Consider the following 19,244-nt stretch of genomic DNA (forward strand, 5'->3'; position numbering starts at 1 on the left):
AATACAATACATTCTTGGGGTGCCTGGGTGGCTCAGCCAGTTAAGTGTCCAACTTTGGCTCAGGTTTGTGGGTTTGAGCCCTTCGTCAGGCTCTGAGCTGACAGCTGGGAGCCTGGAGCCTGCTTCAGATTCTGTCTATCTCTCTCTCTGCCCTTCTCCCACTCGTGCTGTCTCTCTCTCTCTCTCTCTCTTTCTCTCTCAAAAATAAACATTAAAAAAATTAACAAAAATAAAATATACTACACTTATTTCATGCTTTTATTGTTTATTTTTGTTATTTCATACTTTAAAAAAATATTTAGCTCTTTCCCATTGATGATGTTTTGTTAGAATGTAGACTCAGGTTGCACCAGAAGATAGGCCTCAGTTTAAGTGAAGGATTGATGTAATACCTTTATTATAAGACCGAGGTGAAATTGTTTTGTCTTAATTGCTAGAATTCCCTATTACTGAGGGGAAAAGGAATCTGAAAAAGACCTGAAGTTAATCACTCAGTTGAAACTGTCATAAAACTCATGTTCTCTTCACCTTCAGAGTTCGTCACCTCTGACTTAGTTCAAATTGGGGCCAGTCTTTCAGAATGATGCATGATGAGGGCAGGGCGCCTGGTGGCTCAGTCATTAAGCATCGGACTCTTGATTTCACCTCAGGTCATGATCTCACAATTCGTGCTTGGGATTCTCTCTCTCCCTCTCTCTCTGCCCCTCTGCTCTTATTTAAATAAATAAGAACTTGGGATTCTCTCTCTCCCTCTTTCTCTTATTTAAATAAACTTTAAAAAATGATGCATTATTTATGACTTTTCCTGTCGCACGCCTTCAATACTCTGATCATCATCATACAAAATGTGAAGCGAGGGCAGGGCTGTTTGAAAATGGCCCCGGGTGTTGGTTCAGTTTAGTGGCCTCAACAGTGAACCACGTGGTACTACCTTCTGTTTTCCTTTCCCAGCAGAAGTGTCCACGCCCAAGTTTAGCTTACTTCCAGACTACTGGCTTCCTTCTCACTCCCGCAGGGACCCTTTGGTCTCCAGATGCTGGGCAGGTGGTTTCCAGCTGTCCCCAAAATTTAGAATGCTTGTTCCTCCACTGAAAGAGGGTTCTCATTCTTGGACTGTAAAGGGAGAAGAATAAAGATTGGCTCCTTTAGAAATTAGGGGATATGAACCAAAGAGAGTCAAATAAGGAGAATTATAGTGAGTTATAATAAGCGAACAAGTTCTGTTCTTTTTTGCGTCTTACAAAGCAGTTTCTGCCATAGTGAAAAAAGCCCTTCGAGAGAACCATGTCCTTAGTCCTGTGGTATTACAGGCAGTACAGACAGTGTTCAGGTCGTTAAAGACGCATAAAGATTCATAGTTTGTCACCTAAGAACTTGTCTGTGAACAATGGCCTCTCTTTTTGACTGATGCAGTATAAACACTCTCGAGTAGGAATACGAGCTGATGTCTGATGTATAATCCGAGTTTTTATATTATCACAGGTTAACAAGGGGAGCAGGGTTCTGATAGGAAATATGTCAAATCGTTGGCTACAAATAAATCGATTGTGTTGTGGTTCTTACGAAGGTTCCCTGGTAGCTTTTTAAGCCTTCTGCCCTGGGGAAGAGAGGTATCTTTAATATGTTCTGTAAAATCTAGAAAAGATGACTCGGAAGTGTCTTCTCTGCGTTCAAAAGAGGTTTCAGAGTATGTACCACTTAACAGAATGATTAGATGGGCCTTAAAATCTATCAGTGAAACAAAGGTGCCAGAGAGAGAAGACTCAAGAGGTTTTTGTTGCGTGAGGAGCAGAAACAGTATCTACTCAGAAGAGTTGTAAAATCCAGATTGAAAAAGCCTTGAGAACTAAGCAATTGCTTATTTATCTTTAAATTAATGGAAGGAGGGGCACCTGGGTGGCTCAGTCGTTTAAGGGGCTGAGTGTCCAGCCCTTGATTTCCGCTCGGGTCGTGATCTCACGGTCTATGGGTTCAAGTCCCACGCCCAGTGCCACACTAACAGTGTGGAGCCTGCTTGGGATTCCCTCTCTGCCCCTCTCCTCTTGCGTGTGCACGTGCACGCTCTGTCTCTTTCTCTCAAAATAAATAAACTTCGGAAAAGAAATAAGATGACGGAAAGAATGAGAAACTGATGGAGAGAATACGTGTGTCCTGTTGGTGACAGGGAAACCTTTTCATTTTTGTGTTTTAAATTGGATTTCTTCGTGAAAGGAAGAAACCGCATGTAGGTGGGAAAACTTCCCAGGTGTAAAAACAACTTGCTAAAAAGCTGATTTGATTAGCAGAGGTGACAAGCAGGTGTGGAAAACAATTTTTTAAAACTTAGGTTGTACGTCGTAGTGCCTTGTCAGGATCAGAATTTGTGTTATTCCCCCCACACCGCTTCTCTTGAACTTCCCTCTAAACCCGGATCTCACATTCTAAGTTTATAAGACAGCCAGGTGGAGAACATCATACTAGATGGCCTCCCTTAACGTAGGTAACCTTGACATCGTGAAGCTCTGTTTACTCTGTGTTTTAACAATCCAGTAATAAGAATCCGACGAATGATCCTCATTAGAAAGCTAACTAATAATCATTGTTGCAAGCATGTAATTGTAGTAGTGTTAAATGTTTCTGGTTTGTTTTCTTTTTGTAGAACACAAAGTAATTATAGTGGGACTGGATAATGCAGGGAAAACCACCATTCTTTACCAATTGTAAGTATAGTTATTTATTTAAACAGTCTTCATTATTTAAGTTACCAGAACCAATTTTGTGTAATTAATAAGATACCATTGTAATATCCCGCAAAAAACTAAGCGTAATGGTTTTTGTATTTTACCGAGCACAAAATTTGTTTCAAAAGTGAATAAAAGGGCTGTATGTTTGGTACAGCCTTCACAAACCCTCGTCTTTTTCTGGCCTTGAAAGAAAGACTTAATATTAAACTAAAATAAATAAAGCATCCATCATAGTGCTGCAGTGAGGTGATAAAGTGCACTTCACTTCATTCTTCCCACACTGCGGTTCATACAAGGAGACCAGTATCTCTAGGAAGCTCATTGCTACTCTCTTGACTAATAGCTCTGAATTGTTTCAACTTAGGCAGACTTGTCAAATCAAAAGAAATGAAGATCACCCCTGAAAGTCCTGCTTTTGTCACTCGCAGCCAGGAAAGGCTGGAGGCTTCCAGAGAGATACATTAATACTTGAAGGAAGTTTTAACAGCCTGTCAGTCCACTTGTCAGATCAGAGTAGCTCCCATCATCCTTTCAGGATTAATGAAATGATCCATGTTAAACAGTGGAAATGGATCTATGTCCCAAGCCTTTTAACAAGTAGTTGTAAGATACGGTGCTCGATTGTGTGACTCTTGTCTCTTTCCACCTCATCCTAAGTCTGTCACCTGACAGCTGTCTGGAAACACTTCACTTAAGCAGTGCCTAATGTGTTTTTCGGCTCCTTTGCTAAAAAGCTGCTAACTTGTGGCTTGTTGTTTTACAGTAGAATGACTACTTGTTTTACTTTAAAACATTCATCCGTTATCAATTATGTATTTTAATGCGACTCTGCCTTTAAACATCAAATGTAAACATTTCAGAAACCTGTCAGTTATTGAAATAATTTTCCACATAGCTTCAAAAACATGTAAGACCCAAGAGACAGTTGGAGACTTCTTTCAACACAGTAGCAGCGTATTATAGGCAAATACATATTTGTTGAATGAATGAATTAATGTGTCTTAATGCATAATTATGATAAACGTGGTATGAGCCTTAGTATTCTAAATATATTTACAGTTAATTTTAATTAAAATTTTCATTTGCCTGTAGCCTTATCTTTTTAAGGCTGTGGTTTAGGTTAATAGGCCTGAACTAATTTTTATGGCTGACCCAAGTCTCAATTTTCTCACGTGGACAGGCTTCAGAATTATACACAGCCTGCTATTCAGTGGTTGCTACTTTGCGAGCGTTGATGTCACAGTCACCTAGAAACTTGCTCTTTCGGGAAAGGGCCCTGGTTCTGCTCCGATAACAAGGGCATGGTGGTTTGGAATTTTGGCCGCAGGAATACAAACTCACACCACAGTGTTTCCATCTCTCCAGATCAAGCCTTTAGTTTATTCCATTAAGAGGAAAAAAAAAAAAAAAGTCTTCCTTCAAGGCTTGTTCTTTGTCTAGGTGTTTGCATTAAATGTCCTCCCTGGTTCTAGTTTTGGTGCTGTCGTTGGTGGGATAAAACTTCCCTCCGGTTCTCAAGATTTACAAAAGATTTGTTATGGTGTCTTTCAACAGCTTAATGAATGAAGTGGTTCACACATCTCCAACCATAGGAAGCAATGTTGAAGAAATAGTTGTGAAGAACACGCATTTTCTTATGTGGGATATTGGTGGTCAAGAATCACTGAGGTCGTCCTGGAACACGTATTACTCAAACACAGAGGTATACTGAGCCAATTTCTGAATGTTAATAACAAGGACCACAGAGTCAACCCAGAAAATAGATAGGCAGTCCCCACGAGGCATGTTGGCAGTTGCTTTCCAATAAGATCCTTTTCGGTAAGGAATTTGAGGTTTTCAAATACCAGAGGGAAGGCAAGTAGAAAGACTAATGCCCACTGTTGGTTGCGCGCCCGCTGCAGGGCGGACTGTATCCGGATAGTTCTCCTCCCAGTGCTCCTGTCAGGTCTCTGCTGTTGGAGAAGGTGGAGACCGGGATCAGTTAGATAACCTGTCCCAAGATCTCACAGCTGAGAGAAGCTCTGGTTAGGGAGGAATAAAATATTTTAGGCGTAATTGAATACAAGATTTTCAAATAACACGAATTGAGCATTCGAAATTTTGGTGAGATTATATTTTAGTTAAAAAAACAAATGGTTTTGCAGCACCCGCCCCCAACTTCTCTGTCACTTATTTCGCTACTTTACTGCTTCCGAGCCAACCCAGGAAACAGTCTGGACTAGCTTCTATTTCTGTGTTTATTTCTTGTTAAGCAGGTTTTTTTAAAACCATGCAGTGCTATCGAGACAGATTTATCTTTGAGTATACTGATGTACAATTGAATCCGTAATTTCTCTTTACAGACAGGGACGTCTGACCAATTATTTTTTCCTAAAATGAAGCCTATTAAAAATTGAGTGGCTTTTTTGAAGGGTGTGTGCAGAGGAGGTGGGGAGAGGCAAGGAATTTTTGGTGAATAAGTTTCCTTTTTAAATAAACATATATTCCTCTAGATTTATACTGCGATAGCATATGTACCTATGCATATATATTCCAGTGCAGTTTGTGATTGGTCCAACCAAAATGGCACATCCTAGGTCTTTAACGGTTGTAGTAGCACTTAACTTTTCTTATTTGAAGCGGGGGGATAGGTTGGTAAGCAAATACGGTTCAAGGTTAGCTTAATGTATACTTCTATAGTAAAGTATTCTGCAACTAAAAATGTTAGAAAGAGAGAAACAACCTTTTACCATATGGCTACAGTTGCCCCTTGAATAATGCCAGTGTTAGGGACACTGACCCATGGTGTGGCCAAAAATCCACATATACCTGGACTCCTCAGAAACTTTACTAATAACCTACTGTTGAGCAGAAGCCTTACAGATAACAAAAAGAGTGGATTAACACACCCTTTGTATGTTGTATGTATTATATGCTGTATTCTTACAATAAAGTAAGCTAGAGAAAAGAATGTTATTAAAAAATCATAAGCAGAAAATACATGTACAGTCCTGTACAGTTAAAGAATCACATTTAAGGGGATCTGCTCAGCTCAAACCCATGTTGTTCAAGGGTCACCTGTATTTAAGCAGCATAGCTCTTGGTGCCCTGTCAAAGCTCACAGTTAACTGCAGTTGTGTGGGAGAGGAGCCGTTACTTTTTTTTTTTTTTTCTTCTTTTTTTCAACGTTTTTATTTTTTATTTTTGGGACAGAGAGAGACAGAGCATGAATGGGGGAGGGACAGAGAGAGAGGGAGACACAGAATCGGAAACAGGCTCCAGGCTCTGAGCCATCAGCCCAGAGCCCGACGCGGGGCTCGAACTCAGGGACCGTGAGATCGTGACATGGCTGAAGTCGGAGGCTTAACCGACTGCGCCACCCAGGCGCCCCGAGGAGCCGTTACTTTTGATGAAGAGGTTAGAGTTGATTCTAGCTGATCCATGTATATCGATAACCTTACAAGAGGGTAGTTTTTGAAGTTGCAGAAACTCTAGAAGACTCCGCATGGATCCAGAAAGACATATGTTATTAATGACACCGTTTGCATGAAATGTTTTTTATAATAAGCTATTTTTCTTATTTAATTTTTTTCTTCCAAATTTGTATGTAAGGTCTGGTTAGTTAACAGAGTGTAATATTGGTTTCAGGAGCAGAATTTTAATAAACCATTTCTATAAGAATTCACAATTACTACAAGAACCTATGGCCTTTATCACAGCACACCAGCACGGCACCTAGCATTTGCAATCTTAGATTCTATGTCACGGGCCTGCCCATGTGACGTTTCCCCCATGGCCTTCTTCACCATTGTCGTCCTCTTAACTTCTTCTCCGTAAGGAGTCCTCCAAAAGCCCAGTGTCTCCATTATAAGACAAGGAGTTCAGCTGCCGATGAATTCCTGCCACCTTCCTCTCATTAAGTTCCCTATGTTCTGTCCATGCGAACTTGCCATGTTTCTTACCTTTATTCCTTCCATTTTCTTCCTTGCCCTTCACGGTTTCTAGGCAGATTTCTCCACTTGCCTCTTTGCCTAATGTTAAGGTCATCTGAACAATCTGGTTTCACCCTCCCCCTCTCCATTTATTCTGAGCCAGTCTATTAAAACCTTTAGCATCGCTTAATCTCACTTTTTAACTTTCTTCTTCTAAGATTTGATTAGAGGCCCTTTCACACTGTATCTTATTTTTCTTACCAAAGATGCTTTTATTTCTAATGTGTAAGACCCCACGTTTTTCATATACACCTTTACCAACAGTTTTCTCCAGCTGTCTTTGCTTGCTGCTCTTTAATTTCACCTACACCCACTCTAGCGTGTTAACCCCTAAGTGGGTATGTTTCCGTGTAGCACATTTTTTCTGGGGCTCTTACTGTTGGCATTGCTATGTAAAAATGTCTTGTTCATTAGTCTGTGTGTGTGTGTGTGTTTTTCTCTTTTTCTTTCAGACTAACTTGTGTGTCCCTAGTAGGCAGAAAACTGTCTCAAACATAAATAACTACTGATTGCTTAAGTCAGCGGTATAGAGTTTTAGTGGAAGTTATTTAAGTTACTGTGACTTTCTTTTTAAAAATTATTTTTTATTACTTGCATTTAAAATAAATCCTAGTGTTACAGCGTATTGTGTATTCAAATATCACCTTTTTAAAATAAACTCGGGCATAGTTTTTCTTTGTTGAAATGATGAGTTCTTTTCTGAACATGTGGATTTTACAGTACAATACAAACTCTTCATGAAAAAGACCATTTTAAAGTAATGATGACGTCATGAAAATATTCTGTCACTTGAGAGTAGTTTTGCAGAAAACTTCAACATTCCATTCAATTTTCTTTCTTTTTAATTGTCTTCTAGTTCATCATTCTCGTGGTTGATAGCATTGACAGGGAACGACTAGCAATTACAAAAGAAGAGTTATACAGAATGTTGGCTCACGAGGTAAATTTTGAAAGCAAACGTAAACAGTGGAGTAAGGTATCTGTGTGCTGGTTTTGCTTTTTTACAAAGATGATATGCTTTGCTGTGGGTTATTTCATCATTAGCAAAATGTTGTGTTTTGATGGACGTCTTGAAGTCAAAAAGTTTCATTATGTTTTCAGACTTGAAAACAACTCAGCACATTAATTTGTAGCCTATTATTGTTATTGATAAGATTTTTCAAGGTTAAAACTATTCATTCATGTCTTAAAGAGTCCAATAAATTGAAGCAAGAAAGAGGGAAAACTTGAGTGTTTTTTTCCAAGAGTTTATAATCACTGAAAATTCTTTAGTGAATAATCTGAGACCACTTGATTCTAACAATTTAAGATAGACCAAAAAACTTAGGTAATAAAACACATCCATCCACCTACCATCCAATATAAGATACTAAATATCTTATGAGACCCCCCCCCCCCGAATCTCATTTCCTTCCTTTCTCTCAAAGAGTCCTAAAAGAATTATATTATCCTAAAAGGAGTGAGAATCAATCCCATGTATATTTTTATATTTTCCCTACATTTTTATTTGTCAGTTGTATAAAATACTGTATTTCATTGTTCATAAAATCTTTTTTAAAAATGTTTATTTTTGAGAGAGAAAGAATGCACATGGGCACAGGAGAGGCAGAGAGAGAGGGAGACAGAGGATCTCAAGAAAGCTCAGCACAGAGACAGACACGGGGCTTGGACCCACGAACTGCCAGATCATGACCTGACACTCAGGCAACTGAGCCACCCAAGCGCCTCATCATTGTTCATAAAATCTTATATATACATACGTATACATATATATACATACGTATACATACGTATATATATATGTATACGTATGTATATGTATGTATATATACGTATGTATGTATATATATGTATATGTATATATATACACACACGTATATATGTGTGTGTATATGTATATACATATACTTATATATATATATATACATATACTTATATATATATATATATACACATATACTTGTATATATATATATACATATACTTATATATATATATATATATAAGTATATGTGTATATATATATGTAACTCCGTTTGGGGGGTTTTGTGCACAGCATTGTGATTATCCACATCAGCACATACGGCATTGGTTTCATTCCTTTCAACAGCTATGTAGTATTATTTTGTATGAATCTATCACAGTTGATCTGTCCTTCTATTAATGAACATTAGATTATTTCTAATATTTTGATAATATGAACAGTTCTGCAGTGAGCATAAATGAATGTGGTTACCTTATACCAGTAGTCATGAGCATTGCCCAGCCTTTCACCTTCTGCGCTCTTCTTTAAATTTGGAGAAATTCTTGGGGCGCCTGGGGGGCTCAGTCAGTTAAGTGTCCAACTCTTGGTTTCGTCTCAGGTCATCATCTCATGGTTTGTGAGTTTGAGCCCCATATGGGGCTCTGTGCTGGTAACACGGGGCCTACTTGGGATTCTTTCTCTCTGCCCCTCCTGTGTGTGTGTGCATGTGTGCTCGCCTGCTTGTTCTCTCTCTCTCTCTCTCTCTCTCTCTCAAAACAAATAAATAAACTTTAAAAATAAATTTGGAGAGATTCTGTACTGTTTGGCAACATATTACCGTATTTGCCTATTAGAATATTGCTTATATAGTTTTTTTTGTTGTTGTTTTTTACATTTATTTATTTTTGAGAGATACAGACAGAGCACTAGTCGGGGAGGGATAGAGAGAGAGGGAGACACAGAATCTGAAGCAGGCTCCAGGCTCTAAGCTATCATCAGCACAGAGCCCGACGCGGGGCTTGAACTCACAAATCGTGAGGTCATGACCTGAGCCGAAGTCAACCGCTTACCTGACTGGGCCACCCACGCACCCCTGCTCGTATAGTTTTAAATCAATGTTTAAGATGCATGTTTATTTTACTTTTAGTCTGACCCCTTTGGCCCAACAATATAAAAATAATTTTTGATGATCTAGCTTATGTTATTTAGCCTATCTTTGTTAGAGCGAATCATTAAATCACTATTGAGAAAATTTATTTTCATCTTGATACAATTTCCATTTATTCGTTTGTTTATTTAATTGAGGTTTTATTTTTTAAGTAAGTTCTACTTCTGGTGTGGGGCTTGAACTCATGGCCCTGAGATCAAGAGTCGCATGCTTTACTCACTCAGCCAGCCAGGTGCCCCTCAATAAAATTTTTAAGTTAAATATTACTGCCTAATCAATCATTTTAAAGTAGAGGGATTTCATTATAACTGTCCAGTTGGACATATTTGACCTTCCTGCTTCATTAGTTTAATTTGAATTGTGCTATTTCATGTTTTAGAAATATTTCATATTGATTGCAGGATTTACGGAAAGCCGCAGTCCTGATCTTTGCAAATAAACAGGATATGAAAGGGTGTATGACAGCAGCTGAAATCTCTAAATACCTCACCCTTAGTTCAATTAAGGATCATCCATGGCACATTCAGTCCTGCTGTGCTTTAACAGGAGAAGGGTAAGTGCTAAACAACATGGGGGGAGGTATGACTTCTGTCAAATTTCTGTTTTTTAAGGCAGTTGTTTCTTCTTTGATGCTCTTTTGGGTTTTTGTTTTTGTTTTTTGGGTTTGTTGTTGTTGTTCTTAAAGATAGTTTTTGTATTTCAATTTTATAAGGTAAAAATAAGTTTAGTCGGTTACTGTTGTTAAATTACACTTTAGCAAAGTTACTGACGCATGTTTTGTAACTTTTAATATAAACAGAATATTTTAGCATAAAATGTCAATAACAAACTTTTGAATTAAGTTTTCACAATCCAGATTTTCAGTGGATATTCATTTCTTGTATCATTTACTAACTGGGCGGCGGAGGTGGGGGACTGTAGTGTTGCCTGAATTAAAGAGGAAGCTTCAAAGAAATTTCACATTTCAGTAAAGGCATAATTAAACCTGAACTTTCAGCTTTCCACAAGAGTACATCTCCTTTATTATTCGGAGTCCTTTGGTGGGACATACTTCAAGAGACCAAACATTTAAGGGGCGCCTGGGTGGCTTGGTTGGTTAAGCGTCCGACTTCGGCTCAGGTCATGATCTCACGGTCCGTGAGTTCGAGCCCCCGGGTGGGACTCTGTGCTGACAGCTCAGAGCCTGGAGCCTGTTTCAGATTCTGTGTCTCCCTCTCTCTCTGACCCTCCCCTGTTCATTCTCTGTCTCTCTCTGTCTCAAAAATAAATAAATGTTAAAAAAATAAAAATAAAAAAAAAAGAGACCAAACATTTAAGACAAATGCTTATGATGGTGTATTCTTCTCTCCTCAAAACTTGAGTTTGGATAGAGTAGGCCAAAGAGAACCCAGTGTGCCACCCATGAATTATCCCATTCATTTCCAGGAATTTATTTATCCTCCAACCAACCTGACCTTCTTAGTTATGCTCATATTAGAAATCGCTTGTAATATAATAGCTGTGTAATATAATAGACTGTTTTGACCTATACTTTTAAGACTGAGCTGTAAGCATTCCATTCTTTAGAATTTAGGAGGGCAGGGCAAAGTTCCTGTTGCCTTTCTATAGTGGTTTCAGTTTTAATCTTACAGGGGGATGAGGAGTATTTGCAATCTTGATGGCAAAACTGCCAGAGCTGTTATCTTCAAGATGAGACTGAAGCAATTTCCCAGTTACTCAACTGATTAACATCATTTTTTCTAAGTGAATCTTCCACTTAAAGATTCCGCTTCGTACGGTGTTACCTCCATCTTGTCACTTACGTGTATAAATAATTATTGTAGTACCAACAGTTGGGGAAGACTTAAAAATAATAAGTGTGCTTCCAATTAGAAAGTTGAAATATTTTCATTTTGAAAATACTTCTCTCCTTTGTTTCAGGTTATGCCAAGGTCTAGAGTGGATGACCTCCCGGATTGGTGTGAGATAACTTTTTGCCTGAAAAGAGACTGCTCTATTTATTCTGTGACATGAACATTTTCCTAGTACCTTTGGCTGCTAAGGCAGCAGCATGTTTAATTTATAACAACACAAACCTCTATGAGCAACACTTGAATCAAGTGCAGCTGAACTGGAACATAAAAGATTTTTTCTTAACTTTTTTTTAATGCACTAATCTTCAGTTGGATGAACATAACGTATAACGGTGTTTTCGGCAACATAATTCTTCTGACTGCTGATTCTGATTATTCAATAACTGCCTTGTAAGAAATGTTTGTCATATGTTTAATGTTTTCTGAAGTATTGTGATAACTTTAATGACCAATTTCTTTCATTTCTTGACCACCTCCTTTCCCTACCAGACAATTCCTGGTTTCACAAAGTAGTAGTGGAAATCATCAGGCACTGCTTGCAAAACTAACCAGCACTAAATATTTGCTCCCTCTTTAAACCACTTCTCTTTTGGACAGAACTTATTATAGAGAAAGGAATCAGCCTCGAAGATATATCTGTAAGGAAAATTAACCATCATGAGAACTGCCTTCACAGAAGTTAATTTCACCCAATTATTACAAGTCATGGAATAATTTTAAGTTACGATTAGCATGGAAATTAAGTAGGCTATTTATCTAAAAGAATTAAATTTACTTTTCTGCCTCCAACACGAGATTAGTTTTTGGCTAAAATCTAATCAAGGAAAAATACTTGAAAGCCCAACTTTGATGGTTAATATTTTAGAGGAATCTGATACTTCAAAAATGTCACGCATTATTCAACACGTACATTAATTATCACAAGTTACTAAAGCATACCAGCACTGATATCAAAACAAGACACTTGGAATATATCTCTTACTATCAGTGATAAACAAGTGTATTATCAGCAGAAACTTCAACTACTCCGTCTGCAAGGGAGAGTGCATCTGCTTGGGGCAGTAGCCAAAGCAGAAGTATAAACATTTCCTTTCTTAAAATTTGAAATTGCATGTGGATTTTGAACAGTGTTTCTACCACCAGCATTGTATTACTTAGAAAGCCATACGGCTTTCCGTAAGTCCATCTGAGGTTATAGTGTGATAGGCTTGAAATACTTGCCACCTCTCTTGTTAGTTACCCCTCGTGTTCTAAAACTTTGGTGAATTACAGGAAACTGCTGAATCTAATCCTAGCTTTCAGAGCATGCCATGAGACCCAATGTCAACACTAACATAAGTTAAAAAGTAGGAAGGGAAAGAGTCCTAATCTATCAGAAGTTCATTGCATATCATTAAAAAGCTTTCCAAGGCAGTGGTCTAATATGAACAGTAATCTAGGGCATACTTAAGAGGGAGGACAAGTATTCTAATTTTGATCCCCTATTTCACGTGTGGGATTTTGCGATAATGAAAGGGATAAATTGCATCCCTAGAGAATAATACTTCCTTTTTGCAGTATTTTTTTTCATGTGGGTCAAAAATAGGATTCAGTGTTGATACGAATATCTAAATACCTATTCAAAAATGGTATTTTAATTTTAATAGTTTTTATTGTAAATTGGTTTTAATTTTGCTCTGTTTTCAGGTATACTTGATCTGTTATATTTAGTCTAATTTAGTTGAATGAATGTGGTAACATTTTCTATTTAGTGGTAGCACACCCTAGAACTGAAAAATGGCCAGAGGAAGGCTTTCTGGACTTTGGGAACTAGTGGTTTATTAACCTTGTTTTGAACCTTTTTCTTAGTGACTCTATACTGGGTAGAGGATAAATGTTGATTTTAATAAAATCCATAATCCTAGAACATGAGAGGAAAGCAAACATAAATCAATACGGATGCTTTGCAGTATATGTTTGGGGGCAGGAGGAAGTACAAAGATACAATTTACCTGAAGCACACTTTGCCAGAATACCTATCTTGGTTCTAGAGTTTAGCCATAAATTCTGAGGATAATTCTCTTAACTCCATCCTGAGAAAACACATTTAATAGTCCTGTATCTATTCTTCTTATGAAATTTATCTTCTTATATCTAATAGGATTGGCTGGCTCAATTTTCTTCTATCAAATTACACGGTTTTGGTGTTTTTTTTGTTTTGTTTTGTTTTGTATTACCACATCAGCATTATATTGAAAGTGTTTTTAATAGTTGATTGTATTTTGTCAAACATCTAGTATAGATTCAAGTTTGCTATTTAATTTTTTAAAACACAGTTTATTTTCTTTTCTAAATTTTTTAAAAAAGCATTTTGTTAGTTTTGAATCAGAAATGGTTATGTTAGCTGTGTTGAAAATGAAATCAACATCCCACTAGTTTCTGTGGCAATGACTGGGAAAAGTTCAAATAGGAAATTCATGTAAGACTTTTTAAAAGTGTTTTATAGGTTCTCATTAGATATTTCCTGTTACAGTAATATGAAAACTGATTATCCTTTACTCCAAGAGAATGTTTTGACCCAAGAACTTATCTAATGCTAAAGCATTGATTCTGACATTCTTTGTAAATCAACTGTAAGATACTGTCTGATGAAAAATGTAAATTTGTGATTCGTGCCTTTATTCACACTTTGAGATGAGTTCTCAGTTTTGTACTCTACCTGTTCTTTAGAATGCAGATTAGCAGCTAATTAATTTGACAATGACATAAACTCGAGATTCACTCTCCCTGCCACCCCTTCAGTTGCCTAGCAAAGTTTCTAGTAAGTAGTGGAAAGCAAAGGACCCACCCACATTACTTTCAGGAGAATATTCTATATTCTGTTTTTATTTTGAGGATAAAGAAACAGAAGTTTAACAGATCTTTTCAGTATTTTATTAGAACTAAAATGTAACTGCTACCCAAATATGGATTTCTCTTCATTTTCAACATGTCACATTCTTATTTAAACACATGGCTTTCATCGCAGCCCATTTGGGAACTCTTAGAATTAACCGGCCCTTTTATATGGGAATATACTACATAATATGTATTGTTAGTGTAATTTAATTCTTTCAGATCTGAAATGACATATTATCTGTTGGAAAACTAATGATTAAATACATAATTTCTGCTTTTACATTCTGTGTTAGTATGCTTAAAGGTAAAATTTTATTCTATATTCATTAGAGGAAAGATAATAAATCCAAGCTCTGTTGTTAAAAATAATTTTTAAATGGGCACTACCCCTCTAGCCATAGTCATTCTGATTAAGCACAAAGTAACTTTTATTTTCTGGAGCATAAGAGAAATTATTTTCCTATGGAAACAGTGAGTGATACAGGCAGTGCTGTAAACAATATTCTCTGAAGAGTTATGGAAAGTCAACAAAAGCAAAGAAATTTAAAGAAAACAATAAATCTTTATATTTTTAAAAATCTTTTTGGTGTAGTATCCTAGAACAAATTCTAAATGGAATTGTTTGTGACTAGCACTCTTAATTCTTAACTACGTAACATAAAACTGTATCAGTAGAAAAATGTACTGGTATTATGCCTGTAGATGGGTAAGTTCCTTTGACATTTGTCTTTGAAGAGCAACTTCATGAGTCTAACTTTTCATCTATGGCTTTGGATCCAAAATATTTCATATCCAGTGTAATTCTAAAGGATCTTTTATATTTTGCTGGCATAAAGTCACTTTGAGATTCAGTCTGATGAGTTGGATCTAGTAGAATATTGTGTTGGCTGTCTAAAGAAGTGGTTTTGAATCTGAATTTGGCCCTTGTGTGTCTCGTGACTTTAGACAGTTACTGTTCATGGTCTTTCTATTTTTTCCCCCCCACAATGAGGAACTTAAGCCCACTAAAAAAACTCCACCATATAAAGTCCTGAATCCTTAAACACTATATTAAAGTTGAAAAACCAAAAAAAAAAAAAAAACTAGGAAAGGACCTGAAATAGGAAATTAAATTCACTTCTATCTATGGTTGGATTCCCACCTCATTATCATTTAGTTTATGAATACAATCAAATAAAACAAAGTAGCAACTAGTCACTGCTGCTCAGCTTCACTAAAAGCTAATGACAGTGCAGAAGAGAAAATAGGCCATATTGCCAAGGAAATGATTTTAAGCTGCTGATAAAACACCAGTGTGTGTTTAAAATACTCTCTTCTGGAGAATACCTGGCTTTCCCGGCTTTTACTAATTAGAAGTGGTTAGTTTGTTCAGAGTTTATTGGCTTTCGATGCCACCCCAAACTCCAATTCTGTTGGACTTTCCGGTATTGAAAGGATAGTGCAGTCAGGCGGTCAATATTTTACAGACATCTGTATAAATCTGAGAGTAGTTTATATTCAAGGTTAGTTCCTTCAGTAATGTCTGTCTCATCCTTATTTATTTAGTATTACTGTGAAGACTGTAAATCCAAGTCAGCTTTCCAAAATATTTTTTTTAGGAGTTCCAGGTGGCCAAAATTAAATCGAGAAGGTCAAAACAAAAAAATTTTTTTTTCAACTTCTCCATTTTAAACTAGAAGAAGTACGGTGTTCAAGAGATCCAAAATCAGATACCAAATCATGCAGATGATTTGGTAAAATGTTTGGGAAAAGTTAACTTGGAGGTATCGAGTCATACCTAGAAACGAAGGTCAAAACAGTTGATAGTGAAGATAAACATGAGGTAGAAAAGTCTTCAAAAGGATATTAAGTAATAGAAAATGTGGATGAAAACAGTGAATTTCCCTCGTTAAGGCACTTAAAATTACTAGAAAGCACAGTCTTTTACTCTAGAACTAGATCTCTTACTTTTAAAGTGGCCATAGGACCAAAGACTGATGAGATTTTTTAGAATTTGTTCGTGTTTTCAAGTCACATCTTTTTTATTTTTCCTTAAATGGTAATCTGCACGGTATCCTAGAAATGGGGGAATAAAAACACTGTGCTGTGCCTATCTTTTGAAATAGATAACAAAGTTCTAGGAGAATGGAAATGTTCTCCTGCACAAACTTTGTAATATTTTAATTAAAAAATTACCTCATTTTTCAATCCATAAGGTGCTTTGCTCAAGCTTGTGGGATGCCTCACCCATCAATACCCCCTTCACCCAAACTGTATTTGAAATATGCAAAGTTCACAATGAAGGGGTAGCATTCCTTGGAGGTTTTGTTTTGTTTTATTCTTACTTGCCGCCAGCAGGGTTAACACGGTTTTGCAGATTCATTAAAGCTCACAGGCCAGTGCTCAGCCAGTACTTGGTTTCATTAAAATCAAGGGCAAGGACAACCCTAAAATTTGATCGATTATATACTGTGACTATATTTCCACCGGTGTTGGGGAGATATCAGATGACTATCATTTATTTGCGTATTTTGGCCCTATTCACTTGAGGCTATTGTCATTTTAATCCGCTTATATTTTCCCTCAGGAAGTTCAGGGAGTCAACAAGCCTCTTATTTTATTCTCTTGGAGTAAACTGTTCAGTCTAGCTATGAAAGTTTTGATTTAAAAAGAAAAGTGTAGCTGCTATTTCATTAAAAGTGTGAAATAAAATGATGGTTATGATTTTTTCCAATTATGTAATAGTTTTAAATTTTACCCTATTTATTGCACAGAGCATGGTTAAAAAAAAAAACAAAAACAAAAGCAATTACAACCTTGTTCCTGTATTTCTCCTACTCAGAATATAATGATTATAATCACACATTGCCATCTTAACATAAATTGGTGCTTTAGAGCATGAAAGAGGAAACAGCAGGCCCTGTCTAATACACTTTTTGCCTCAGAATAGAAAACTACTTTAAAGTATATTTATATTTATGTTCCCTTCTTAAGGTTTCAGTACAAACTGTTACCCATCAAGCTTCAGGCTTTCTACAAAAGCTGTAACAATATCGGAACTAATCAGCTTGATCCAACAGGTGGTGTTACTGTTGACAAAAGTCTGAATTGGATCTCTCTGTGGGTCCCACCCTATTGCATAGAGGGCAAAAAAAGAATGTCTTTGACACCACAAACCGTGCTTCTTAATCCCAACCAAGCAACTGAAGTGTGTGCTGTCGGTCTAATGTATAGCATCAATAAAATTCAAAGAGCAAACCAATTACTTAATGCATTCACACCATCACTTCTTGCAAATGGTTCAAAGCATGTTCTACTAATGGTGGGGCTGTTTAAAGACACGTTTTAACTTTTTTAATAGCTTCATGACTGTTGTAAAATGCTTCTTTGTATATGTTCAGTTTAGGTTGCTTGGTACTCATGATTTTTTTTATTTCTGCAATTATACTGAGTTGCTTGCATGCCTACTCACCCAAGTAAAAAGGATGCTGTTTGCTCTGGAATGTTCATCTTTCAGACAGGTTTTTGGCTCATTTGCAATCATGGTGCAATACAGTGTAACGTTCATTTGTTTTCCGTCAACAGTTTTATTTTTGTCATAATAAATAATTACTTTTCCAATATGTCACGAACCCGGTGGTTTCCTTTAAAGATGACAATCTGTTTGAACAATCTTTTTGTTGCGAGGGATAGAAACCCACCTAAGATAATGAAGCAAGGAATTTGTTATAAGGGTGAGAGGTCAGGTTGTGGGTGCTCATGGAACCCAAGGTCAAGGACACAACTGGGTTTTTGAATAGGTTAGGACCAGAGACCCAGGGACCCTGAAGAGAAACCAGAGTCCTTTATCCTCTCCATCTCTTCTTTTTCACTTGTCTCCCAGGCAGTCCACGTGGCGGAAAATGCCCGAATCAAATTGCGCCTGTAGCTCAATCTTTGTCCAAGGGAGAAGTCAGATGGTCGTTAGGTTCTTAGTTACGTTGTCAGAAGCCGCCCTCCATGCTTCTGAGTCAAAATAGAACGTGAAGACAGGGTTTGGGATAAAGAGGAGCCATAGCTTTATTGCTTTCTGGGCGAAGGAGGCTGCAGCAGGCTAAGACCTTCCAAAACTGCCAGCCCAGGCGCTGAGGAATTTCACAGAGAAATACAGGATCTAGCCGGTTTCAGCAGGAGTCCGGAACTTGGCTGCCAGCCTGTGGGTCAGGTGTGCGGGGTGATACGGGGCTCCTCAAACAAGAGGCTAAGAAAGGAAGGGGTGGTGGGCGGAGGAGGGGAGAAAGGTCACTTCGTTGAAAAATCGAGCCTAGCTGAAGCCTTAATGCAGCCATTTGTATTTTTGTTCCAGTTTATGCTTTTAGTGGGTTTCGGATGGTTCACTTCCCTGCATTGGGTCAGTTTCTCCTTCTGGTCCGAACAACTGTGGCTTGGGGGAAGGTAACACTTAACAGAGACGGGGAATCCCTGAGCTGTTTTAAGGCAGTCCAAGTGGGTGTGTAAGGGTATAAGAGGAAATCTATTTGGTCTTTGTACCGTGGTCCGGAGACAAAACTTCTCAGCCCCTCGGAATTTCCTGAATGGTTAGAGTGTCTTTTTTTCATTCAGAAGAAGGCTCCTTTGAGCTTATGTTAATGACTCATTATTATGATGATGTTTATTATTATTATTATTATTATTATTATTATTATTATTATGTTAGTGACTCAGCGTGGACCCCTAGATAGGCTGAGTGTAGCTGGTCCACAGGAAGACCAAATGAATAGAAGGTTGGAACTTGTCTACCCATCAGCCTCTGGGAAGGGAAGCGGATGCTGCTGATGAAACTGGGAAAACTTGAACAAGACTGATAAGCTTCCTGGTTAGTAAACACATCCACATGCCCGGATGGTGGTACACCCGTTGTATGGGGACTCTCAGACCTTGCCGTATATA

General features: G+C 37.5%; 1 protein-coding gene across 4 annotated transcripts in view; it reads left to right on the forward strand.

Annotated features, from left to right (window-relative positions):
- The window catches only part of ARL5B (ADP ribosylation factor like GTPase 5B), a 30,837-nt gene extending 12,899 nt beyond the window's left edge, over positions 1 to 17,938 (forward strand). For all 4 annotated transcript variants that reach the window (XM_042945050.1, XM_042945047.1, XM_042945049.1 and 1 more), the window contains 5 exons: positions 2,639 to 2,699; positions 4,278 to 4,425; positions 7,551 to 7,634; positions 10,008 to 10,159; positions 11,527 to 17,938. In XM_042945050.1, the coding sequence (XP_042800984.1) occupies positions 4,282 to 4,425; positions 7,551 to 7,634; positions 10,008 to 10,159; positions 11,527 to 11,575 (429 nt within the window). In that variant the 5' untranslated portion in view covers positions 2,639 to 2,699; positions 4,278 to 4,281 and the 3' untranslated portion in view covers positions 11,576 to 17,938. The remainder of the gene's footprint in view (positions 1 to 2,638; positions 2,700 to 4,277; positions 4,426 to 7,550; positions 7,635 to 10,007; positions 10,160 to 11,526) is intronic.
- The last annotated feature ends 1,306 nt before the right edge of the window (positions 17,939 to 19,244 follow it).

Source organism: Panthera leo, chromosome B4 (genome assembly GCF_018350215.1).
Source record: "Panthera leo isolate Ple1 chromosome B4, P.leo_Ple1_pat1.1, whole genome shotgun sequence".
Classification (NCBI taxonomy): Eukaryota; Metazoa; Chordata; class Mammalia; order Carnivora; family Felidae; genus Panthera; species Panthera leo.